At 49.7% G+C, this 25,928-nt stretch overlaps 2 protein-coding genes across 2 annotated transcripts; one reads left to right on the top strand and one right to left on the bottom strand.

The window, feature by feature from the left end:
- Window positions 1-242: 242 nt before the first annotated feature.
- On the bottom strand, window positions 243-11,273 carry LOC147964067 (uncharacterized). The gene is made up of 4 exons (XM_087528642.1): window positions 11,102-11,273; window positions 9,459-9,961; window positions 396-762; window positions 243-289 (listed from the first exon to the last, which is right to left on the bottom strand). The coding sequence occupies exons 1-4, from the start codon at window positions 11,118-11,120 to the stop codon at window positions 243-245; spliced, it is 936 nt and encodes a 311-aa protein (XP_087384768.1). The 5' UTR covers window positions 11,121-11,273.
- Window positions 11,274-15,743: 4,470 nt separating this feature from the next.
- On the top strand, window positions 15,744-23,648 carry LOC147964068 (uncharacterized). The gene is made up of 4 exons (XM_087529814.1): window positions 15,744-15,818; window positions 22,533-22,647; window positions 22,729-23,016; window positions 23,098-23,648. The coding sequence occupies exons 1-4, from the start codon at window positions 15,744-15,746 to the stop codon at window positions 23,580-23,582; spliced, it is 963 nt and encodes a 320-aa protein (XP_087385940.1). The 3' UTR covers window positions 23,583-23,648.
- Window positions 23,649-25,928: the final 2,280 nt, after the last annotated feature.

Consider the following 25,928-nt stretch of genomic DNA (forward strand, 5'->3'; position numbering starts at 1 on the left):
GTCTATAGAGTTTGTCATGGCGAATTCCATGACCAATATCATCATGACCAAACTTAATAACACATCGTTTGTTCCCAAAATAAGTCTCAAAACCATCATCATCTAATAGAGAAACAGAAATAAGGTTCCTCCTCATGGTAGGAACATAAATAGCATTATTAACAAGGAGGGTGAAGCCATATTTTAGCACTAACGGGAGAGTCCCAACAGCTTCAACATTAGCCTCCTGTCCATTTGCAACTCTAAGAGTTCGCTCCCCCCTTTGAAGCGTCCTCACGGTAAGGAATCCCTGCAATGAGTTATAAATGTGCACGGTGGCACCTGAGTAAACCCACCAAGTATTAGGGGAAAATCAGTGTAAAGGGATTCATCAACCATGGAAATTGTGTCCATACCCTTCTTTACAAGCCATGCCTTAAAGCCATCGCAATCCTTCTGCTTATGTCCGTCATGTTTGCAAAACTTGCAATAAGGCTTCTTAGGTGCAGAAGGATCCTTAGAAATAGAAGGCTTTGACCTTTTGGCCCCAGACTTGCTTGATTCAACCTTATGTGCAGGACCTAATTTTTTCTGAGTCTTATTTTCACCATTAAACTTTCTCTTCCCTGAGTTCATTGAAGTAAGATGAACGTAATCTTTTCTCTCAATCTTAAGTCGCTCCTCTTCTTGAACGCACATAGCCGTGAGCTCACCCATGGTCCACTTCTCCTTCTGTGTGTTATAGTTGATCTTGAATCGACCAAACTCCACAGGAAGGGAGGTTGTCGGTGTCAAAACCGGCGGGTCTCGGGTAGGGGGTCCCAAACTATGCGTCTAGGCCGGATGGTAACAGGAGGCAAGGGACACGAAGTTTTACCCAGGTTCGGGCCCTCTTGATGGAGGTAAAACCCTATGTCCTGCTTGATTAATATTGATGATATGGGTAGTACAAGAGTAGATCTACCACGAGATCGGAGAGGCTAAACCCTAGAAGCTAGCCTATGGTATGATTGTTGTTCTGTATGTTGTCCTACGGACTAAAACCCTCCAGTTTATATAGACACCGGAGAGGGTTAGGGTTACACAAAGTCAGTTACAATGGTAGGAGATCCACATATCCGTATCGCCAAGCTTGCCTTCCACGCCAAGGAAAGTCCCTCCCAAACACGGGACGGAGTCTTCAATCTTGTATCTTCATAGTCCAGGAGTCCGGCTGAAGGTATAGTCCGGCCATCCGGACACCCCCTAATCCAGGACTCCCTCAGTAGCCCCTGAACCAGGCTTCAATGACGACGAGTCCGGCGCGCAGATTGTCTTCGGCTTTGCTAGGTGGGTTCCTCCTCCAAGTACTTCATAGAAGATTTTGAACACAAAGATAGTGTCCGGCTCTACAAAATAAGTTTCCACATATTGCCATAGAGAGAATAATATTTACACAAATCTAATCTGCTGACGTATTCCGTAGCATGACAACACCACGGCCAAGCCTTTATTCGAATCGTTTTATTATCCCACCTCAGCGTGTCATGCGAGGCGGTTTCCTTGGCACGTCTTGTTAAAGCAGAGATCGTGTCCCCTTATTCCGGGATTCTCATCAATACGGGCGTGGGTAACCCAGCTGCTTCTAGGACTCCTAGACTATAGGCAAGTCCAAACGGCCACGGAGAGGATGCTTGATATTCACCCTCTTTATAAAGGGACAGGGCTTTTATTTTTTCCTTCCCGTGCTCAATCGGATCCTTCCCCCACCTCAAGCTCAAACACCCAAAGTTCAGGTCAGGTGCTCCGAACCTTCAATCATGTCCGGATCTAGCCTTCAAGGCCGATGGATGCCTTCCTCCATCATGGAAGAAGACATCAAAAAGTTGAGGGAGGCCAGATATCTGACCGCCGAGGCTTCGCATCAGCTGCCTGCCCGAGGGCAGGCCGTCCCCTCCCCCGAACCCAACGAGAACGTCGTGTTCGTCTCCCACTTCCTCCGAGGTCCAGGCCTTGCTCTGGATCCTTTCGTCAGGGGTTTGATGTTTTATTACAAGCTAGATTTCCATGATCTAGCTCCAGACTCCTTTCTTCATATCACGACATTTATTGTCGTGTGTGAGGCCTTCCTCCGGGTCACCCCTCACTTTGGCCTGTGGCTCAAGATCTTTGAAGTAAAGCCGAAGATGATCGAGGGGCAACATGTAGCGTGCGGAGGTGCCTCAATATGCAAGATGACGGGAGCTCCATGGCCCAATGGTTCCATTCCAGAGGTGTCTGAATTGTGGCAACAGGAGTGGTTCTACATCACGGCTCCTAGAAGTGCCAAGTGGGCGGCCGCCCCTGTTTTCCGCTCGGGCCCTCCACCACAACTAATGTCATGGATCAGCAGAGGTCTGAGCTGGGGTCCATCCATGGACGTGCCTATACTGCAAAGCCGCATTCGAGATCTCTTCAATGGAGATTTTAGTTTGGTTGCGGTAATACAAGTTATGCTGGTTCGTCAAGTCCAGCCTTGCAAACGCCGGCCCCTTCGCTTGTGGGAGTTCAATCCCGAGGGACCGTGTGTCATTCAAAATTTCCTCGGCCTGACACACGAGGAGATGTACAAGTCATTCTTCGGACCTCAGGTAGAGTGTCCGGAAATCACCGAGGACGTGGGCCTGAGCAGTAACCGCGCCGCCGAATAGGTAAGGAATCTTCCGGCCGAACATACTATCTCTCATTTGTTACAAAGTTATTTCTGAGAGTTTGCTTTTTGACTAGGACTGGCTAACAAAGGCGAAGTTGATTCGGTGTTCGGCCCCCCTCCCTGAGGGTTTGGACAATCCGGTATTGGAAAAAATGCTCCAGGTCACACCTTGCCCGGAGCCCTTGAAGGAAGATACTGGGGAGGATAATACGGGCGGACGCGGGCCCCCGACGCTGCCCATTCTAACCGAGGGAGCGAGCGTCTCCATGAAGGAAGACGACCAGAGGAGGAAAAGGACTGCGCCCGGGGATTTGGAAGCCGAAGCTTCCAAACGGGAGAAGAAGTCTCCCACAGAGGGTCCTACCTTGGGGGGTGCTTTTGCCGCACAAAGTCCGCGGGGGGATCAATTCTCCAGCGAGTCGTAAGTGACCCGAAATACTTTAACAGTACAGGTATGCCACCTTTTTCTTCTGAGAAAATAACCACCGCATATATCTTTGCAGTTCGGGCCTTAGCCCCTCTCAAATGAGCTCGTCTTCGGGGGATCTTCTTCTAGAGATGATGGAGAGCGAAACGCCTCCTCCGAACTCCTCCGCTCCGAAAGCGGGCGACCCCGAAGTGTCGTCGTGGAGGGCCTCTCCGAGTCCGGTGAGGCCAGAAGATAATCCCATTGACCCCCGAAGCTCCTAGTGTCCGGCTCCTAAAGAGAGCAGACAAAAGAGTCCGGCACCGTCTGGTGTGCGATCGGATGTTCTGAGGGAGTTGGTGGGGCGAGCGGACATCTCAGATGAACACCGTATGCTGATGAATACGGTGATGGAGAGAATCTCGTCCGCCGAAAGCGGATTGCATGAAGCTTTTATGAGTCTATTGACAGGCTTTGAGGTACGTAAAATAATGTATGATAGTCCTGCACATGCTAGGTGTGCCCTGTGTAGATAGTAGCCCCTGAGACTCTGGTTGTCGTCGAAAATGACGACAAACAGAGGATCATATTCCCAGGTAATAACCATACTGCCTCTATGTGCAGGTGATGGAAGCTTCGGTGGCTAGCCGGACTAGCAAGTTTGCCCATTTAAAATGGCAGTTGGATGCGGCAGATGCCGACATCGAGCTTGTTAACAAAAGGCTTGACGAGGCACAGGGTAAGTGTCATTATCTGGTAAACGCCACATAGTAAGAGTAGCATGATGCCAGTATCTTTAATATGTTGTGACTGCAGATGGAGCTGCCACTGTTGAAGCCTTGCGGGCAGAACTTGCCCGAGCCAAGGAGCAAGCGAGGTTTGGTGATGTGGCTGCTTTGAAGGCGGCCGAAGAGTTGAAAGCCGAGAAGGCCGCGCATGGCGAGAGCCGAGATAAGATGGCCAAGATGGCCATAGAATTAAAAGCCGCCGCCGACCGTTGCCGGGTTCTTGAAAAGGAAAACCTAGCGAAGGAATCGGACCTTGAGAAGGCTGATGCGACGAGAAAAGACATCCGCTCTGCTATGAGGGCGAAGAAGGAGGAGCTGCGGGAAGCCGGGGATATTGTAGCTGGGAAATCCTTTATGTTGCGGAGGAAGTTCGGAGATCCACGGTATGCCCCTCTGGATCGGCTGTGGAGTTCAGAGGATGTGTATATGGATTTGGCGGCGAGCGCTGCCGATGCGGCCAAGTACTTCCAGGGTCATACGGACCGTGAAGTGGACCAGCTGTTTTGGACACAATTCCATTCTCCCGAGCGTCCGCTTTCATTGACTGACCAATTAGCCGAATAGGCCGAACTGAATAGGTTGTCTGGACTCGCCATGAGGTCTGTTGTGGATCAGCTATGGCCGGAAAGGCCAAAACCGAACAGCTATTTCAGCTTGGTGCAGCAGTTCCTTGACGTGGTGCCGCGCATTAATGCGATGAAGAGGTCGGCGTGCATAGAGGGCTCACGGATGGCCTTTGCCCGTGTTAAAGCATACTGGGCGGAGATGGATGCTACCATTGTTGCAGTGCGAGATTCGGCCATAGGCCGAATGGCTGCTGAGCACTACTTTGAAGAAGTTCTTGAGGGTGCTCGTTTGATAGAGACCCAGTGCTCAAAAAATATTATGTTTGAGTGATATGTAATCTCATTGTAAGCGAAATGCTTTTATAAATTTTTATAAGGCTATTTTTATACTTTTTCCTGAAAGTAATATGATGCCTCCTGGGCGACCGTTTATGTATACATGTGTATAACCTGAAAGATTGCAGCCGTCGGCTTCAACCCCCACGCATATAATGTGGAGGTGCTCGCAAAAAACACGCGTTCACACTTAACCCAACGTCTTGGTCCTATTAAGGAGGTGATAGCGGAGCGAGCGAGGCAACCGGACTATAATGCTTTAGCACTTTCACTTAGCCATAGGAGTTTGACAGTGGGGCTACTAGATAGCCCCTGGTGGCTCCGCACTCTCCCGATCCCGGGGTGCGTACATGCCTGGCCGGAAAACGGCCCTTCGTTAAGGCGGAGGAATTCTAACATTCCAAAAGGTCATCGAGTGGTTGACCAGTCTCACGCTATATCATGACAGTCAGTTTTCGGCTTTCTCTACTGAGGTGCTCGTCCGGATGAACCAGGGCACAATCGCAGTAGTTCTCCTGGTGCTACCTTAGCCGGTAAAGCGGAACGTAAGGCACCACAACACAGGAGCCGGGCAAACCCAACATTTGACCAAAGACAATGATTCGGAGCTGATGCATATAGGGCCAAACTCGCGACGCCGAACACTCCCTAAGGTATTCGGTCTTTGTGGTATAAACCGGGCCTAAATAATGGCCTTTGTAAGAAGCCCCTTGTGTCCAGGTACGTGCATTGTTCTTGCGTGGCCACATGCCAAGACGTTAGCATCCTTCTCAACGATGGATATGTATCAACAAGAGACAGTAAAAAAGGTTTACGCAGGGTCTTAATCTAAAAAGAATCCTTGGAGCGGGTCCCTGCTGCACGTCTGCGCCTGTGTCTCCGTTGTGCCGTATCCTGGACGGGTGTAGCACGATGATCATCTGTAAAAGAGAGGAATTTAGGTGAAAAAGTTGTCGTGCAAAAAGATAGTTTTTAAAGAAACCATGTATAATTCAAGATGAGAAAAAATTGCCACTTGTCTACGCGCGTTGAGCCCCTTGTATTGACAAATAGGGGTGTGACAATTTATTCGGTATAAATAGCGGCGCCGGACTTGATTAGTTGTGTCTGAGGTCTTGACGACCTATTGGATGCTTTCGCTGGTCCAGGCGCCTTTAGTGTGCGGCTGCCAAGGCAGCCGACTCTCTTCGGCACGCAGAGATCGCTTGATATTTCCGTTCACTGAAATGATGCCACGTGGACCGGGCATCTTGAGTGTGAGGGAGGCGTAGTGTGTATTGCATTAAAGTGAGCGAAAGCTTCGCGTCCGAGCAGTGCTTGATAGCCACTTTGGAACGGAGCGATGTGGAAGGTTAAATGCTCGCGACGGAAGTTATCGGGGGAGCCGAATATAACTTGTAGTAGGAGGGAACCCGTACAACGAGCCCCTGGGCCTAGCGTTACTCCTTTAAAGGTAGTATTGCTATGGCGAATTCTTGTTGGGTCTAACCCCATCCCGCGGATTGTATCCTGATATATTAGGTTTAGATTGCTGCCACCGTCCATCAAGACTCGTGTGAAGTGATATCCGCCAATTACTGGGTCTAATACCAGGGCAGCCCATCCTGCGCGTCGGATACTTGCTGAGTAATCGCAATGGTCGAAAGTGATCGGTTGAGACGACCAGTGGCAGGACTTCGCGGTGACAGGCACTTGGGTATATTTTCCTGGGAGTGCCGCGTTGTTTTTTCCCTTGATCACGTGTAACACGTTTACTGTTTTGACTTCTGGTGGAAATTTCTTTTGTTCCCAAGTGTCTTGCTTGGGAGGCTCGTCCTCGTCTTCACTTGGTGTATCCTCCCCCTTATGTACGGCGTTGAGCTTGCCGGACTGCTTGAAGACCCAACATTCTCTGTGGGTATGATTAGCAGGTTTACCAGGGGTACTATGGATCTGACATACTTGGTCCAGAATTTTGTTGAGGCTGGACAGTTCATCCCTGGTGCCTTTAGAGGGCGGCTTTTGCTGACCTGGCCGAGAGCTTTTGAATCCGGCATTTACTGCCGTGCCCTTCGTGCTGTCTTCTTTATTCCGGCATTTGTTATTGCTGTTGCGCCGTGATTTCCTGTTTCCATCTCTAACTTCAGATGTACTAGGGTCGCTGGTGCTGCATCTGGCTAGCCAGCTGTCCTCACCCGCGCAAAAGCGGGTCATGAGGCTTGTTAATGCGGCCATCGTTCTCGGCTTATTTTGGCCGAGGTGTCTGGCAAGCCATTCGTCACGGACGCTATGCTTAAAAGCTACCAAGGCTTCAGCGTCCGGACAGTCGACAATCTGGTTCTTTTTAGTAAGAAACCTGTTCCAAAGCTTTCGGGCTGACTCTCCGGGCTGTTGAGTTATATGACTCAAATCATCCGCATCCGGAGGTCGGACATAAGTACCTTGAAAATTTGCCCGAAAGGCGTCTTCGAGATCTTCCCAACTTCCAATGGAGCTTTCGGGGAGGCCTTTAAGCCAGTGACGAGTTGGCGCTTTAAGCTTGAGGGGTAAGTACTTGATGGCGTGGAGATCATCTCCTCGAGCCATATGGATATGAAGGATGTAGTCCTCAATCCAGACCCCAGGGTCTGTTGTTCCGTCGTATGTCTCTATGTTTACGGGTTTGAATCCCTCTGGAAATTCATGGTCCAGCACCTCATCGGTGAAACATAGGGGGTGTGCGGCACCCCTGTAGCTGGGTGTACCGCGTTGTTCGGATGTTTGTTGTGTTGCATTGTATGCTGGGGCGCGCTTGCGTGGTCCATAGATGGATCTTGTTGCGCCGTCCTTTGGGTGTGAGCCCTCGCATGGGTCGCGTGTTGTATTGTGAGTGGCGTTGTATGCCGCTCTGTGTTGGTAGAGGGGTCGTCTATCCGGCCAGGTGGCTGCTTTGATATTTGGTTGTGGGGGGTCTGAGGCCTCCTCATCGAATTCAGGTAGCAGCTTCCGCTTTGGGTAGCTCTTGGAGGGGCGATTGTCACCGTACCTCACTGCCGTGTTGAGTATTTTACTCCATCTGATTTGGAGTGTGTGTTGCACAGCCTTGAGCCTTTGCTTCTGCTTTTTAAGACTCCTCGCGGTGGCAACAAGACTTTTACGGGCATTCTGCTGCTCCGGGTGCCTGTCCGGCGTTATGTCGTCCGGACTATTATCCTTGATAGAATTTGTTTGTTCGGTTTGATTATCCGGATTGCCGCTGTCCGGCAGTGGTTCGCCCTGCTCCAGCGCTGGGTCTGTGTGATCGTTATTTCTGTCGAGGCGGGATTTGGGGCGGCGCTTGCGTCGCCACTTTGACTGCTTCTCGAGGGAACAAGCCTTCGGTGCGTCCTTCCGCTCCTCGTCGTCATCTTTTGGTGCGTCCACCATGTATACGTCATATGATGAGGTGGGCGTCCAGCGCCCTGTGGGCGGTGGTTCTTCTTCGCCTCCCGCATCGTCGTCCATACCGTCGATATTTTCAGAGTCGAAGTCGAGCATGTCAGTTAAATCGTTGACAATGGCTACAAAGTGGGTGGTGGGTGGGCGTCGAATTTCTTCGTCTTCCGCATCCCAATCCTGCTGGCCATGATCCGGGCAGGGCTCTCTTGACAAAGAGAGAGACTTTAGTGATTTCGTAATATCGCCGAAGGGCGAGTGCTGAAAGATGTCCGTGGTGGTAAACTCCATGATCGGCGCCCAATCGGATTCGATCGGCAGGGGCATGGAAGGTTCGGAGTCCGGGGAGGAGTCCGGCTCCTTGGAGTCATGAGTCTCGCGGAGTGCGGGGCTGGTGTTCGGCTCGATCGCCGTTGGGATCACAGCCCCCGAGGCGGCGTCCAACCACCCATCCTCGATCGGCGCAGTTGGCTCCGAATTAAGGGTCGAAGCCGATGCGGGTGCGGCCTCCAGGGCACTGTTCGGCGGCAGAGCTAGATCATGCCCATCGTGATAGTGCGGCGTGCTCGGCAGTGGCTCGACTCCGTCGAAGATCAAGTCCCCGCGGATGTCAGCCGTGTAGTTTAAACTTCCAAATCTGACCTGACGGCCAGGGGCGTAGCTTTTGATCTGATCTAGATGGCCAAGCAAATTAGCCCGCAGTGCAAAGCCGCCGAAGACAGAGATTTGTCCGGGGAGACAAGTTTCACCCTGGACCGCATCACTATCAATGATAGTAGGAGCCATCAAGCCTGACGGCGATGACACAGAGGAACTCTCAATGAAAGCACCAATGTCGGTGTCAAAACCGGCGGATCTCGGGTAGGGGGTCCCGAATTGTGCGTCTAGGCCGGATGGTAACAGGAGGCAAGGGACACGAAGTTTTACCCAGGTTCGGGCCCTCTTGATGGAGGTAAAACCCTACGTCCTGCTTGATTAATATTGATGATATGGGTAGTACAAGAGTAGATCTACCACGAGATCAGAGAGGCTAAACCCTAGAAGCTAGCCTATGGTATGATTGTTGTTCTGTATGTTGTCCTACGGACTAAAACCCTCCGGTTTATATAGACACCGAAGAGGGTTAGGGTTACACAAAGTCGGTTACAATGGTAGGAGATCCACATATCCGTATCGCCAAGCTTGCCTTCCACGCCAAGGAAAGTCCCTCCCGGACACGGGACGAAGTCTTCAATCTTGTATCTTCATAGTCCAGGAGTCCGGCTGAAGGTATAGTCCGGCCATCCGGACACCCCCTAATCCAGGACTCCCTCAGAGGTCATAATGAAATGAACCAAGAAGCCCTCAGAAATATCCATGTCCATGACCTTTAATTTTGCGGCCATATCATTCATAGTCATGATATGTTCTCTCACACCGCTTGCACCATCATACTTAGTGGTGAGCATTTTCATGATCAGTGTACTGGCATAGGATTTTGTGGAGCCTTTAAACTGTTCCTCCACCGATGCCAGATAAGTCATAGCACATTCGGAATCGGGGATAGCTCCCCTAATCCCAAGATTAATTGTGCTTTTCATGATCATGAGGGATAATCGATTGGAGCGCTCCCACTTCTCCTTGTTAGCCTCATAAACCTTAGTTCTCTCAGCAAGGTTTTCATCATCAGAGGACAAGGGAACTGGAGCCTTCTCCCTAAGTGCGTAGTCAAGATCCATGACCCCAAGGTTAATGGAAATCTGCTCCTTCCATGTAGGAAAGTTAGTCCCATTGAGGTGCTCAATTGAGTTCAGGAGCCCAGAAATAAGTGATGGGTTCAAAGCTGAATAAAACATAAATAACATGGATATTAAAATTACGAATTATGAAAATATCCACATAAAAAAATATTGCATGATATCAATCCTACGTTGGTCTGATTAACAACATGACAAATTTCATAAAATCCTAATTCGCAATACCGTCGAGCAATAACGAAAGAGGACCTAATCATATAATAACATCATCGGGAAATTAACCGCAGTATTCATGATCACAAACAACGTTGGTCAGTATGTGATCATGCATTACTAAAATTAATTATGGCAATTATCCCGAATAATATTGCAGTGTTAAACCAAAATTTCACGCTGGTTCTATTTTAATTTAACACAATTATGCTAAAAGATCTACTGATCATACAAAGAAATAACTGTATATAAATAATCAGCAGACTTATATGTGTACTACATACAGAGAGTTAATTACATATCTGCACGTACTAGTACTAGTTCTCGTAGTACTGGAAAAATGCTACCACACTCTTATACTCGGCCATCGTATCTTTAGCCAGAAAAGAGAATTGATGTGCGGCCCAGTAACTCGCATAGCCCAAATAATATCATAGCCAGCAGCAGCTAGTCAGTTACCAGACTCGTGTGCTAGTCAAATCCCTAATCGAGCTTCCTACTGCGCCGCCGCCGCTCACAAGAAATCCGGATCGGATAAGCGACTGTTGCGGGAGTGAGTCAGCTCTGCGAGGACGGCACCGATGCGCGGCAGTCGGGGCTAAGGCGTCGCGCGCGGCGGCGGGAGCACCGGCCTGAGGTGCATGGCAGCGGGAGCACTGCCTGAGGCACGCGGCGGCTCCTGATGCACACGGCGGTGTGAGCACGACCTGAAGCGCAGCAGCTACTGATGCGCACGGCGACAATAACACCACCCTGAGGCGCACGGTGGCGGAAGCACCACCTGATGTGCGCGGGCGAGGCCTAATTATGCGATTTTCAAGCAAGTTCTATCAGACCGATTAATCTACTGTCAATTTTTTCAAATAGATTCATGTAATTAGATCCAACCGGCTCTGATACCAAATGTTAGTATAAATTGCTGGGATTACGCAATTGCTAATCGGATCTCATCTAATACACATGAACACTACTCGATTCAATGCGGAAATTAGTGGACAGTAGTGTGTTTATACCTCCGTTTGGAGAGGCCATCTCGGTGGAGTAAGGAGAGTCTGATGACGAACTGCAGCAGCATAGTAGATCACTCCGGCACCTCACCGGAGTAAGGTAAAGGCCTTCACGTCAACGTCCAGCGCACTCCCGATTGGATTTGGAGTGAAATTTGGAGGGCACCGGTATCCTAAACGATACGACGATCAATTAGGTGCAGGGATGCCCTCCTTTATATATAGCGCTGTATATGACGTGGGACCTAACCATAATATTAATTAGCCCCCCAATCACAGGCGCAAATTGCTAATTACCATTAATTAGTGTTAATCCCGTAATTAACTATTGGGCCCACTTTAACTTATGGTAATTAACATATTAACCATTTAATCACTTATTTTTTTCCAACATAATTAGTCCCCTATATGTATATTGTCATCAACATAAAAACATGATTAAGGGCATAATTGTACTTTCAAAATCAATATCTAAAGAGTAGTGGGGTGTGACCGATTGCTTGGAGTAGGATGACGAGATGATAGGTGAGAACGGGGTTTTAGACCCGATCCTTGACGGTTGTTGTCTGACCCAACCACATAGATCTCCTTCGGCTCTATCGCACGCCGACAGCGGATGGGGACACTAGTGTGTCATACGACTTGCCCATTGATGGATAATAAGCGCTATCATGCAACCTAGCACTACTGTTGGTAAATGCGGTCATGACATGATGCATAGTCATTGTGGGGAGCCACCTTTTGTGTCCGTGGTCGATCAGCAATCAACGCAGCGCCATTGTAGGTGACCACAAAGTAGAGGGAGATGAGGTGGCGGCGTTGAAGCCCTCTGGTAGAAACCATTGTTACTTGATATATTGATTATTTAGATAAAAAGCTTAATTTTGTTACACATAGACAAATGGTTAGTATACTAGGATACATGGAAAAAAGTAAATTGGTGAAGTTACTCCCTCTGTTGAGGATTATTGGGCTGGCGAGCCAAGAAGCAGCATCCTCTTTTATTATTACTAGAATAATGCATGCGCGTTGCAATGGGATATACATATTCTAGTACGTTAGATTATGATTTACCTATCAATAATAATGACCGTGAATTACCTTATATTTTGATTAGAAGTTTAATAAGTAATTAAAGTGGAACTGATTCAGAAGATAAGTAAATTAAAGTGATTGATTATCATATACATGGAAGGTTGGACGAATGAGTGATGGGAAGAAAGATGAAATAAGAACCTTACGTTCTTTATAAATAGTAGAGATTAGATTGCTTGAAAAATCGCTATTTAAACAAACCTAATTAGCTACAAGCCTAATTAATTGTCTGGCTTATTAATCTCTAGTATTAAAGGGGACTTGATAGGTTTGCCTCACCTTCTCCTCTATTTTTTCTCCTCACACCTCATCCCTGCTTGGTTTATAGTATAGTATATACTAGCAGAACACCCTGCGTTGCTATGAGCTATTTATCATGTTATCTTCAACACATGCGCTCAACACAAAAACTTACCCCACGACACACCCTTCTCTTCTCCTATTGAACTCTCTCCTTCCCGCTTGGTTTGCCGTTGTAGCGGGACATTTCTCGTTGGAGCCTACTCCTTTAAAACCAGATGACGTCCACCTCACTTTTTCATGCATTTCGGTAGGGATGAAAATTTTCATATTTCCACTAATAGAGTGGGTTAAGGTAACACATAGTATTGACACAAAACAACAAATAACTATAGAGATCTTTCTCAAAAGTTCATTCAACTTTGCAAATGCACGCTCACGTGGGAGGCGAGTGACAACCTGAACGTATTCCTTGTCACCAATAAGCTCCACCTCCATCCACACATACCATTCGTTGCTAGAAGGGATAATTGTCGTTCTTCTCTTCCCCATCCTTCCCTACATCTTCTAGTCCTAGCCTCTTTGCCAACCCGTTTCGTTGATGCCAACCAGCATCACATCAACATTAGTGCATTCATTAGTGACGCCTTATCTTCTTATTCCTCCTACCTCGTCAGCTTTAGTTCTCGTTCCTACTTATTTTCTAGAATACTCACTACTGCAGGATGGTCCAAATGTGACACTACGATCAAAGACCCTTCGACGAAACTGTGTGCGATGCCATAATCGCAAACAATGGTGTAAAAAAACGTCAAAAAATGTGCAAAACGTTTGCGATGACAGATGCATCAAAAACGGTTCAGAATTTAGTTGCGTGTGCAATGCAGGGCATACGATTCAGCTCATTAACTGTTTGGGATGAGGAGGCACAAAAGAAACGGGCTGCCAGATGAAGGCGTGTGCAATATACAACATACGGTTCATTGGAATGAACTGTGTGTGATTAGGCAACACAATGAAAATGGTTGAACTGAACAAGATGTGTGTGATACACGGCAAACAGGTCCGTAATCTGAAATGTGTGCGAAGACCAATAATAACACAGACGATTGCTGCTAATAAGCCGTGTGAATTGCTCTATATACAGTAGAATAACATGTATATATATAACTGAAACAAACATCCAATTACATAAGTGACTATACATATCATTCGCACACACCTCAATAAACAATTGCATGCATTCTAAAGTAGGAGAAACGATCGTCTAGTCATCTACTTCTTGTGACGCTCCCGCCAGTGCTATGTGGCTCGATCCCTCGTCTGGGTCAGAAAAAAGACAGTTCCTCATGTCAACGATTCACATGTACATCTCGTAGCTTGTGTACGTGTCCATGGCCACGTACTTGACATGTTGTTCATCCAGTCTCTTATGCCACACACTGTGCCAGGCATTCTTGTCCTTATTGCTCTCTTGTTGATCTTTGCGTTGTAGGGGTCGATGATGGTCGAGGCGAGGTCAACTAGGGAGTTCAGTTTGCCTTTGTCACTGCCTCAGACCTTGTAGTGGTGGTGGATGTTGACAAGATTCGGGCATTTCAAGTCTGAAACCTTGAGCGCTTTTAGATCATTGGTGGTGTCCACCGTAGCGAAACTGTAGTCAGAGCTGTTGATAAACCTAGAGAAACGCTCGCAAGGCCTTGTGGCAAGGTGGAAGTGGTAGACGAGGACGTCATGTTGCACGCACAACTGGGCGACGGCAACCTTTTGATCATGCCCGGCACGACCGATGGTGTACTCGAGGTCGAAGACGACCACTCGGTACTTGTCCTCGGTAAGGAACTGCTCCATAGTTTGGATGGAGCTCTCCACCGAGACCGGATCGTTCGTGTACACCACCGAGAGGGCCTTCCCCTCATGTGAGTGCCCACTACGTGATGCGTGGTGAACTGCCCGCCGTTGTCGTCGTCGGCCCCTGGGAGCGCCATTGGAGCCACGGGGAGCGCCATTGGAACCGCTGGATGTCCTCTCTGTATGTGTCCTCATGGGTGTGCTTATTGTGTCATGTGAGATGAGAGATGAAGGTAAATGGCCGCAGGAATAAAAGGGGGCCGGGTGGAGTGGATTCTCGGCACGTTCGCAAGGCAGTTTTTGCAGCGGGTAACTGCATCGTCGCGCCGCACCCGGCGCAACCGCTTGCACATGAACGTGCGTGATCGTGTGCCGGCCCAAAACACTGGCAATGTGCATGGAGGGACGAGGGCATAGCATCCGGAGGGACGCGAGAGCAGAGCAACCACACGCATAGAGCAGTTGAACATGCATGAAATGGTCGCCTACAAGCTGGCCGACAGTTGCGTCGTTGCGTAGAGAGCGGCCGTGTGGTAGCACCTCTGTCTAGTCTATAGTCTCCTTTATATTCCGTGCCATACTTTGCCCTCAAATTAACAAACAAAATGTTAATGCATGTTTTGAAAATTATATAATTGGAAACTATTTTCAAATAAAAATCCAACCATATAATCTTTGGCGTCATGCATTCGTATTTTATTAATTAAATCATACTTATAAATCAGGACGGTGGTATAGTAGGTAATTAAATTGCAAACTTTTTTTATTAACCATATGTGTACGTGGCCTTTCGTCCTCCTCTCGCACGTCTTGTCACCCCGCTGCCGCAGGCGGCTTACAGCGCAAGCTTGCGCAGCGCGTGGGGGCGTTGTTTTTGCCAAATGGTGGCGCCAGTGAATCATCGGTGAGCCCATTCCCACGCAAACTCGCAGGTTCTCGCGCAGGCTTCCCGCCTGACTCGATGAAATCCCCCAAAATCCCAATGCTTACCGGCCTGCTATAAAAACCCTCACGGCCGGCGAGTCCTGCATCGCATTTTCCCCTCCATCCATGTAGCTTATCTCGTCTGCTTCTCCCACATTTGCCAATGGCACTGATCCGTCATCGTCGCTTAGCCACTCTGCCTTCATCAGAGGACAACTCCAGCTAGGAGGCTACACCGTGGCGGTGGCGCAGTCCCCGGCGTAGTGTACTGCGCGTGGCATTCCTGTTGGTTGTGCGTGGAACACCCACCACACGCTCCGCTGCCGGTGCCCGTCGGCAGCTGTTGCCGGCCGCCGTTGCTGCCACACCACCATCGAAAGCCAGGGCCATCGCCTGCTCCGCCTCCGCGGCCCGAAGGCGGGAGATGGTCATCATGGCCGCCACCCCACTACCGGCCACTATGGCCATCACCCGCTCCGCCACCACGGCCCAAAGGCGAGAGGTGGTGGTCGTGGCCGCCACCCCGTCGTCGGCCGCCATGGCCGCCAGCCCACCGTCGACCGCCCGGGTCATCACCTGCTCCGCCACCGCCGCCCAAAGGCGGGAGGCAGAGGTAGATGCCCGCACATGTGACAGCGATCTTTCTCATTTATGGAGGTGACAAAGAGCTCGTCGTAAACGGGTACGTCGATGCAAGCTTTGACACTGATCTGGATGACTCTAAGTCACAAATCGGATACGTATTTTTATTGAATGGTGGAGCTGTCAGTTGGTGCAATTCTAGGCAAAGTGACATGGCGGGATCTACGTGTGAAACGGAATACATAGTTGCTTCGGAAGCAGCAAATGAAGGAGTCTGGATGAAGGAGTTCATATCCGATCTAGGTGTCATACCTAGTGCATCGGGTCCAATGAAAATCTTTTGTGACAATACTGGTGCAATTGCCTTGGCAAAGGAATCCAGATTTCACAAGAGAACCAAGCACATCAAGAGATGCTTCAATTGCATCCGCAATCAAGTCAAGGAGGGAGACATAGAGATTTCAAGATACATATGGATCTGAATGTTGCAGACCCGTTGACTAAGACTCTCTCAGGAGCAAAACATGATCAGCGCCAAGACTCCATGGGTGTTAGAATCATTACAATGTAATCTAGATTATTGACTCTAGTGCAAGTGGGAGACTGAAGGAAATATGCCCTAGAGGCAATAATAAAGTTGTTATTTATATTTCCTTATATCATGATAAATGTTTGTTATTCATGCTAGAATTGTATTAACCGGAAACTTAGTACATGTGTGAATACAAAGACAAACAGAGTGTCACTAGTATGCCTCTACTTGACTAGCTCGTTAATCAAAGATGGTTAAGTTTTCTAGCCATAGACATGAGTTGTCATTTGGTGAACGGGATCACATCATTAGAGAATGATGTGATTGACTTGACCCATCTGTTAGCTTAGCGCTATGATCGTTTAGTTTGTTGCTATTGCTTTCTCCATAACTTATACATGTTCCTATGACTATGAGATTATGCAACTCCTGAATACCGGAGGAACACTTAGTGTGCTATCAAACGTCACAACGTAACTGGGTTATAAAGTTGCTCTACAGTTGTCTCCGATGGTGTTTGTTGAGTTGGCATAGATCGAGATTAGGATTTGTCACTCCGATTGTCGGAGAGGTATCTTTGGGCCCTCTCGGTAATGCACATCACTGTAAGCCTTGCAAGCAATGTGACTAATGAGTTAGTTGCGGGATGTTGCATTACGGAACGAATAAAGAGACTTGCCGGTAACGAGCTTGAACTAGGTATGATGATACCGACGATCGAATCTCGGGCAAGTAACATGCCGATGACAAAGGGAACAACGTATGTTGTTATGCGGTTTGACCGATAAAGATCTCCGTAGAATATGTAGGAACCAATATGAGCATCGAGGTTCCACTATTGGTTATTGACCAGAGACGTGTCTCGGTCATGTCTACATAGTTCTCGAACCCGTAGGGTCCGCACGCTTAGAGTTATGTGATGGTCGGTATTATGAGTTTGTGTTTTGATGTACCGAAGGTAGTTCAGAGTCCCGGTTATAATCAAGGACATGACGAGGAGTCTCTAAGTGGTCGAGACGTAAAGATTGATATATTGGTCGACTATGTTCGGACACCGGAAGTGTTTCGGGAGATTTCAGACATATATTGGAGTACCAGGGGGTTACCGAAACCCCCCGGGGAGTATATTGGGCCTAATGGGCCTTAGTGGGAGAAGAGGAGGGGCGACCAGGGCAGCCGCGTGCCCCCTCCCCCTCTAGTCTGAATTGGACAAGGAGGGGGCGGCGCCCCCCTTTCCTTCTCTTCTTCTCTACCTTCGTCTCCTACTCCTACTCCTACTTGGAAGGGGGAGTCCTACTCCCAATGGAAGTAGGACTCCTCATGGGGCGCGCCATAGGAGGCCGCCCCCTCCCCCTCCTCCACTCCTTTATATATGGGGAGGGGGCACCCCTTGGAGTCACAACAATTGATCATTGATCTTTTAGCCGTGTGCGGTGCCCCCTCCACCATAATCCACCTCGGTCATATCGTAGTGGTGCTTAGGCGAAGCCCTGCGTTGATAGCTTCATCAACACCGTCACCATGCCGTCGTGTTGATGAAGCTCTTCCCGGAAGCTCTACTGGATCGTGAGTTCGCGGGACGTCACCGAGCTGAACATGTGCTGAACGCGGAGGTGCCATACGTTCGGTACTAAGGATCGGTCAATCGTGAAGACGTACGACTACATCAACCGCGTTGTCATAATGCTTCCGCTTACGGTCTACGAGGGTACGTAGACAACACTCTCCCCTCTCGGTTCTATGCATCACCATGATCTTGCATGTGTGTAGGATTTTTTTGAAATTCCTACGTTTCCCAATAGTGGCATCCGAGCCAGGTTTATGCGTAGATGTTATATGCACGAGTAGAACACAAGTGAGTTGTGGGCGATACAAGTCATACTGCTTACCAGCATGTCATACTTTGGTTCGGCGGTATTGTTGGATGAAGCGGCCCGGACCGACATTACGCGTACGCTTATGCGAGACTGGTTTTACTGACGTGCTTTGCACACAGGTGGCTGGCGGGTGTCAGTTTCTCCAACTTTAGTTGAACCGAGTGTGACTACGCCCGGTCCTTGCTGAAGGTTAAAACAACACTAACTTTACGAACTATCGTTGTGGTTTTGATGCGTAGGTAAGAACGGTTCTTGGTTAGCCCGTAGCAGCCACATAAAACTTGCAACAACAAAGTAGAGGATGTCTAACTTGTTTTTGCAGGGCATGTTGTGATGTGATATGGTCAAGGCATGATGCTATATTTTATTGTATGAGATGATCATGTTTTTGTAACGGAGTTATCGGCAACTGGCAGGAGCCATATGGTTGTCGCTTTATTGTATGAAATGCAATCGCCATGTAATTTCTTTACTTTATCACTAAGCGGTAGCGATAGTCATAGAAGCAATAGTTGGCGAGACGACAATGATTCTACGATGGAGATCAAGGTGCCGCGCCGGTGATGATGGTGATCATGACGGTGCTTTGGAGATGGAGATCAAAGGCTCAAGATGATGACTGTCGTGGTTCTAAGTCTGACAGTAGTGTAGGGGGGTAAGTATGGAGAGGCAAGATCTTAGCTGTGGGGAAGTTGTAAGCACGCAAGGTTTACGAGTTCAGGCCCTTCTCGGAGGAAGTAATAGCCCTTCGTCTCGGAGACCAGAGGCGGTTGACTGGATTATATGAATATGGGTTACAGAGGTGCGAACCCTTGTCTCGGAGGAGGGGGGTGGCTTATATAGAGTGCGCCAGGACCCCGGCCAGCCCACGTTACAAAGGGTTCAATGTACATTAAGGCAGAGTGTTACTGGTAACGCTAGTAATAAAGTGCTATGATGACCATAAAAGCTACTTAATGACCGACCGTTAGCGTGCGGAGTGACTTCAGGTCTCCTGGCCGTCGAGTGGTTGGATCTTGGTCGAGTGATTGTTTCTTGGTCGAGTGTCTCTGAGTCTATCGAGTGGAACACCTCCAAGTCGATTGAAAGGTGGTTTCTTCTAGAGATGTCCTTGGGTAGAGCAGTTAGGACAGGCCCATGACCCTACCCTAGGTACATAGCTTCATCATTAGCCCCTGAATGGATCGAGGTTTGAGTGGGGAAGGAGTTGAGAACCCCTCCGACTCGTTTTCCATGCCGTGAGCATATCTTGTTCCGGATCAATGGACCTGAGTGATGACAGCAACTTCCTTTTCAGTCGCCTTGATCCATTCTTAATTCTTCATCGAGTGAGTTTCTTGGCTTGTAAGGCTCCGAGTGACGGTGCAGAGGAGATCTTTGGTCTGACCAGTTGTTTGCTGCGCGTAGATTTCGCGGGATCCGAATTTTGGGAAGCGCGCGGGACGGGGGAGGCCGCAGTAATCGAATGGGATAGAGCGGAGCCGCCTCGATCCCCATGCCACCTTTTTCGCCACGTATCGCGCGCGCGGTCGTTACGGGATTTGACAGAGCCGCCTGGGCCTACCCGTCAGCCACTCGGAAGCGGCCTGATATAAAGCGCCGGACCGGAGTCTCCCGAACAGTGCATCTCATTTCCTCTTCTCTTCCTCACGCCCCTCCACTGCACTCGCTCTCGCCCCAGCGCCACCGCACCGTACGCGTCTCGCCGGTGACAATGGGTAAGGAGAAGACGGTGGCTCTGGAGCGGGCAAAGAAGGCGACAGCGAGGTCGAAGGGGAAGGTGACCAGCCGGGGCGGATCTTCCTCGCGGTCCGGCCTTCCGAGGGGATGGATCCAGGGCGACTGGATCCACTCGAGGATCTCCCAAGAAGACCTCGACGACTTGGTCGAAGGGGGGCTGATCCCCTATGACTCGGCGCGGCTTCCAGGGAAGGAATCTGAGTCGCAGCCTCGGGAGGGTGAGCGTGTCCTTCTTGCCACCCACGTCGACCGTGGATTTTCCTTGCCCCCTCACCCCTTCTTCCAAGGGTTTCTGAACTTCTTTGGGGCACAACTCCATCATTTTACCCCCAACTCAATCGTTTATCTTGCCGCTTTCATTTCTTTGTGTGAGAACTTCCTGGGTTGTCGGCCTCACTGGGGTCTCTTCAAGCATATTTTCACTTGTCGCTCCCAGACAGTGAAAAAGGCTAATCCGAGTGACGAGAGGACCCAAGTGATCCAGATGTGTGGGGGTCTTGGCATCCAGATGAGAGGGAAAAGCTCCTTCCCGGCCATGATTCTTCCTGACTCAGTTCGCAGATGGCAGTCGACCTGGTTTTACTGTAAAGACCAGTCGACGCTAGGGCAATCGACTGGCCTCCCTACCTTTACCATGGACCGAGTGGAAAAACCCTCCCCTTTGAAGGTGCTCCCGGAGGAGAAGGCGCACGTGAAGGTGCTGGTCGACCGAGTGGTCCAGCTTATTCGCGACGGGGTCACTGGTATGGATATCTTGGAAGTCTTCCTTCAGCAGCGCATCCAGCCTCTCCAAGACCGAGACCATCCGATGTGGATGTATTCGGGTCTTGAAGACTCCACTCGGATCCACTCGGAGGAGGTCGACGACGACACACTGGAGAAGTGGCTGTCTGGCATTACCGGGAATAAGGACAATCCCAGGGGAGCCAGGAGAGTCCCTCCATTCGACCAGTCCCACACACCCGAGCAGGTCTGATTCTGAGTTTTTGCTTGTAATCTGAATTCACTCGCGTAGCTGCCTATATTGCGTCGACTGACTTTGATCTACCTGCTTTCTTTCAGGCCATTATTGAAATGTATTCAATGCCCAACGGGGAGCAGGAGCAAGCTCTGGAAGGCGAGGCGAGTGGCGGCGAAAGCGGCGAGTGGACTTCCGATGGTGAAGGGGATGGAGGGAGTGACGGCTCAAGCGGTGGAGAAGAAGTCGAGTTGCCTCCTCGCAGGGAGAGGCGATCCAAGCTTGACCAAGAACGGCCGAGTGCCCGTGACAAGGCAACTGCTCCAGCTGGTCAGTCTTCGAAGCGCCCTCGGATCTCTTCGCCAACCCCAACTGAGAAGGCACCAAAGCACCCCAGAGTTGTAGAGCCGAAGACTCGGAAGGCGTTGCCGAAAATCAAGATTGATATCCCCGTCGCTTCCGCGTGAGTGTCTCTCTTTGCATTCACTCGACGCTCCGCGCAGTTTGTTTTTCTTGTTTTAACTGGATGAACTTTGGAACTGTCAGCGCTGCTACCTCCCGGACCTCAGCTTACAGGGACGAAGATGAGGTGATGGAGGACGCGGTCACTTCTAATCCGGGTATGATCCCTGCCATACTGTCTTTATTTTGGTCGATTCAACTGCAATGCGTACCATTGGGTGATGTGACTTTAACGATTGAACTTTGCATAGCTCCCAACGTTATTGACCTCCCTGATGATGATGAAGAGCCCGAGAGGCCTTCGACGAGGAAAAATAGGTGAGCTCCTGCAAGCGGGGCACTACAGACGACACCGAGGGCGGAACCAGTTGTTCAGGACACTGGCGACGTCAATCGGGGTTCTGTTACCTTCGCTGAGCCACTGTCGAGTGCCCTGCCTTCTTCGTCGACTGCTCAGGCCCCTGTTGACCCGCCTTCAGTTTTTGCGACCCATCATGTCCCAGAGGACGAGGTGAATGCTGCTAAGGAAGCCATACGCCAGGCGGGCATTATGATGGAGAAGATGAAGACGGTGCGAGACGCCAGCCAAGCCGCCTATGATGCCAGTTCGGCTCTCCAGAGCAACGTTCAGGTTAGTTGGTCGCCGCTTGTTCTATTAGGATATGCTACCTGAAGATTCTTTCCGAAAACCGTTGCATCTGTACACCCAGTGGGTGTGTCGATTGAATTTTTGGTCTAGTGGGGGCACGCTGAGTGCGCCCACTGGTTGTAGTCCCCGAGACTACGGTGGACTGCTGGCAGTCGACTATAGTCTTTGTATTTTGCCGAATGTATAAACCGAACTGGTAGTTTATCTCTTCCACTCGATCTGGTCGAGTGGGATCAGAACCGGTGGGGGCACGCCAAGTGCACGCACTGGGTGTAGTCCCCGAGACCGCGGTCGACTGCTGGCAGTCGATTGTGGTCTGAGTTCTACTTTCTCTTTTTTTATTATTCCCTCACTCGACTCTGGCGGACCGGTCGAGTGGGATCAGAACCGGTGGGGGCACGCTAAGTGCACCCACTGGGTGTAGTCCCCGAGACTATGGTGGACTGCGGGCAGTCGACCGTAGTCTTAGTATTTATTGCTTTTGTTGTTTTTTTGCTGTAAAAATAACTTCTCCCCTTTGATTTCAGAAATCTTGTGATCTTGGAGCTCGCTTTGCTGACTTGGAGAAGCAGCATATTCAACTGAACCTTGACTTGGAGCTGGCCAGGACAGAGCTGCAAAAGGTCAGAGACGGCGCCGCAGGTAAGACGAGTTTGTCGACTGGTTAGTTTTAGGCTTGAGTACCCTTCCGCTATTTCTGAATCAATCATCATTTCTTTGCAGAAAAACTGAGAGAAGCTCTGGCGAAGAAGGATCAGGATTTGGCCGCTGCTCGTAAGGAGGCTGACGACAAGACCGCTCTGGCCGAACAGAAGCTGGCTTCGGTCGGCCAGTTGGAAGAAGAGAATATCAGGCTGAAGATCGCTCTGAATGACTCCAACAAGGAGTGCTCGCACTGGAAGAAGGAGAATCTCATCCAGGGTGAGAAAATGGAAGGCATTGCTCGCAGGAGGGATGATCTGGAGAGTTATCTGAGAAGTCTTGCCAAGAAGCTGTTCATCAAGCTTGAAGGTGCACATTCTGTTCCGACTGACTTTTTTTTGAGTCGACTCAGTGTACGAAAATTGACTTATCCTTGGATCGTGAATGCAGAGTTTTGCCAGAACTTTGAAGAGGAGACTGGGCGGATCGAGCCTGGTTTGGATCCAATCAACTCTCCCGTGAAAGATGAAACTGCCATGAATCTGCTCCGTCTGGAATCTCGCATCGACAGTGCCGTGGACTACTTGGCTCGACTGAAGGTCGCCATGTCGAGGATTGACCCGGCACTTTGGCCAGAGGCTGAGCTCCAAAATGATATTGAGTCCCTGATGACTCAACTAAATGAAATCCCCGACCGAGTGCAGGAGTGGAAGAAGTCTGCTGCTCGGTGTGGCGCTGATGTGGCTCTGTCTTTAGTTCGTGTCCACTGCAAGGAGGTGCGACAGGACAAACCGGCAGCAATCAAGGTCGCCAACACCCAGAAGCATGACTTCCGAACCTTTATGGAGACTTTCATCGCTGCAGCCACTCGGATAGCCGACGGCGTCGACCTGGATGAGTTCGTCGAGCCTGCCAGCCCTCCTCCCGCGGAGTGAACAAACTCTTATGTCCCACCTTAAATTTGCCTCGGAATGCCGAGTGGTTTTTGTAACCGTTAAAATTTTTCGGGCTGCATGTCCGAGTACTTCGATCTATGATTTGGAACCTTTGGAATTTACTCGAACTTGGTTTACCGTTGAATATCTTTATGAATCTCCTGCTGAGTGAACCCATTCTTCACTCAAGACAACTTTTGCATTCGCAGCGCAGCTCCGGAGGAGAGGGAAGCAGTCGACCTATGTCTTGTATTTGTGGCGAAGCTCCCCAGGAGAAGGCAGCGGTCGACCCACACCCTGTTAACGCAGAGTGGGACGGAGCGCACATTGTATTTGTGGCAAAGCTCCCCAGGAGAAGGTGGCAGTCGACCTGCCCCTTGTCGTCCTTGAGGAATGAGATGTGTTTCATACTTAGGCGAGTATTGGACTGCAGCTAAGCCTCCGAGTGGGAGGATTGCTCTCCACTCGGTAGGATTTTTTCAAACTTAGGCGAGTGCCGGACTGCAGCTAAGTCTCTAAGTGAGAGAACTTAGGCGAGTGTTGGACTACAGCTAAGCCCCCGAGTGGGAGGATTGCTCTCCACTCGGTAGGATTTTTTCAAACTTAGGCGAGCGCCGGACTACAGCTAAGTCTCTAAGTGAGAGAACTTAGGCGAGTACTGGACTGCAGCTAAGCCCCCGAGTGGGAGGATTGCTCTCTACTCGGTAGGATTTTTTCAAACTTAGGCGAGTGCCGGACTGCAGCTAAGTCTCTAAGTGAGAGAACTTAGGCGAGTACTGGACTGCAGCTAAGCCCCCGAGTGGGAGGATTGCTCTCTACTCGGTAGGATTTTTTCAAACTTAGGCGAGTGTCGGACTGCAGCTAAGTCTCTAAGTGAGGGAACTTAGGCGAGTACTGGACTGCAGCTAAGCCCCCGAGTGGGAGGATTGCTCTCTACTTGGTAGGATTTTTTCAAACTTAGGCGAGTGCCAGGCTGCAGCTAAGTCTCTAAGTGAGAGAACTTAGGCGAGTGCTGGACTGCAGCTAAGCCCCCGAGTGGGAGGATTGCTCTCCACTCGGTAGGATTTTTTCAAACTTAGGCGAGTGTCGGACTGCAGCTAAGTCTCTAAGTGAGAGAACTTAGGCGAGTACTGGACTGCAGCTAAGCCCCCGAGTGGGAGGATTGCTCTCTACTCGGTAGGATTTTTTTCAAACTTAGGCGAGTGCCGGACTGCAGCTAAGTCTCTAAGTGAGAGAACTTAGGCGAGTACTGGACTGCAGCTAAGCCCCCGAGTGGGAGGATTGCTCTCCACTCGGTAGGATTTTTTCGAACTTAGGCGAAACGGATTCACAGCTAAGCCCCCGAGTGGGAGGCTGGCTCGCCACTCGGTAGGAAACTATTTTTACAAACTTAGGCGAAGCGGATTCACAGCTAAGCCATCCACTGGGGGATTTCTTATGCAAACAAAAAACAATAATAATCACTGGGAAAATTATAACGCTCTTGTCTTTGATAAATAAACTACAGGAGTTTTTCTTATTACATCTCATCCGAGTGAGAATTTAAGTATAAAAGGGGCGGAGTAGCTCCGCATTCCAGGCTCGTGGCTCATCAATCTGGCGATCGACATTGTAGAGGTGGTATGCTCCATTGTGGAGGACTCTGGTGACTATGAAGGGGCCTTCCCAAGTAGGAGCGAGCTTGTGTGGTTTCTGCTGATCCACTCGGAGGACTAAGTCTCCTTCTTGGAAGGCTCGGCTCTTCACGTTTCTAGCATGGAATCAACGCAAGTCTTGCTGATAGATGGTCGATCGAATCAAGGCCATTTCTCTTTCTTCTTCTAGGAGGTCGACTGCGTCCTGCCGGGCTTGTTCTGCTTCGTCTTCTGAGTAGAGCTCGACTCTGGGAGCGTTGTGAAGCAGGTCACTCGGTAAGACTGCCTCGGCTCCATAGACCAGAAAGAATGGGGTTCTTCCGGTCGATCGATTCGGGGTTGTCCTCAATCCCCAAAGGACTGATGGAAGCTCGTCAACCCAGGCACCTGCTGCGTGCTTGAGATCGCGCATCAATCGGGGTTTCAGTCCTTTGAGAATTAGGACGTTTGCCCTTTCTACTTGCCCATTCGACTGAGGGTGAGCGACCGAAGCATAGTCGACCCGAGTTCCCTGAGAGGCGCAAAAGGCCCTGAATTTGTCAGAATCGAAGTTTGACCCGTTGTCGGTGATGATGCTATGCGGAACTCCATATCTGAATATCAACTCTCTGACGAAACTGATAGCGGCGCAAGCATCAAGATTCTTGATAGGCTTGGCCTCAATCCATTTGGTGAACTTGTCGACTGCTACCAGCACATGAGTGAAGCCGCT

The sequence above is a fragment of the Triticum urartu genome, chromosome 6A, assembly GCF_056163025.1.
Source record: "Triticum urartu cultivar PI428250 chromosome 6A, HENAU_Tu73, whole genome shotgun sequence".
NCBI lineage: Eukaryota > Viridiplantae > Streptophyta > Magnoliopsida > Poales > Poaceae > Triticum > Triticum urartu.

Bases quoted from the DNA above. Each gene is read 5' to 3' on its own strand.
- LOC147964067 (XM_087528642.1), bottom strand. The intron at 763-9,458 runs ACCTCTGAGGGA...TTGACACCGACA, and splicing joins TCTTGGTTCATTTCATTATG to ACCTCCCTTCCTGTGGAGTT. The intron at 290-395 runs GTATGGACACAA...AACTCATTGCAG, and splicing joins GGCATGGCTTGTAAAGAAGG to GGATTCCTTACCGTGAGGAC.
- LOC147964068 (XM_087529814.1), top strand. From the start codon at position 15,744: ATGGCCGCCAGCCCACCGTCGACCGCCCGGGTCATCACCTGCTCCGCC. The intron at 15,819-22,532 runs GTAGATGCCCGC...CTTTGATTTCAG, and splicing joins CCCAAAGGCGGGAGGCAGAG to AAATCTTGTGATCTTGGAGC. The intron at 23,017-23,097 runs GTGCACATTCTG...TCGTGAATGCAG, and splicing joins GCTGTTCATCAAGCTTGAAG to AGTTTTGCCAGAACTTTGAA.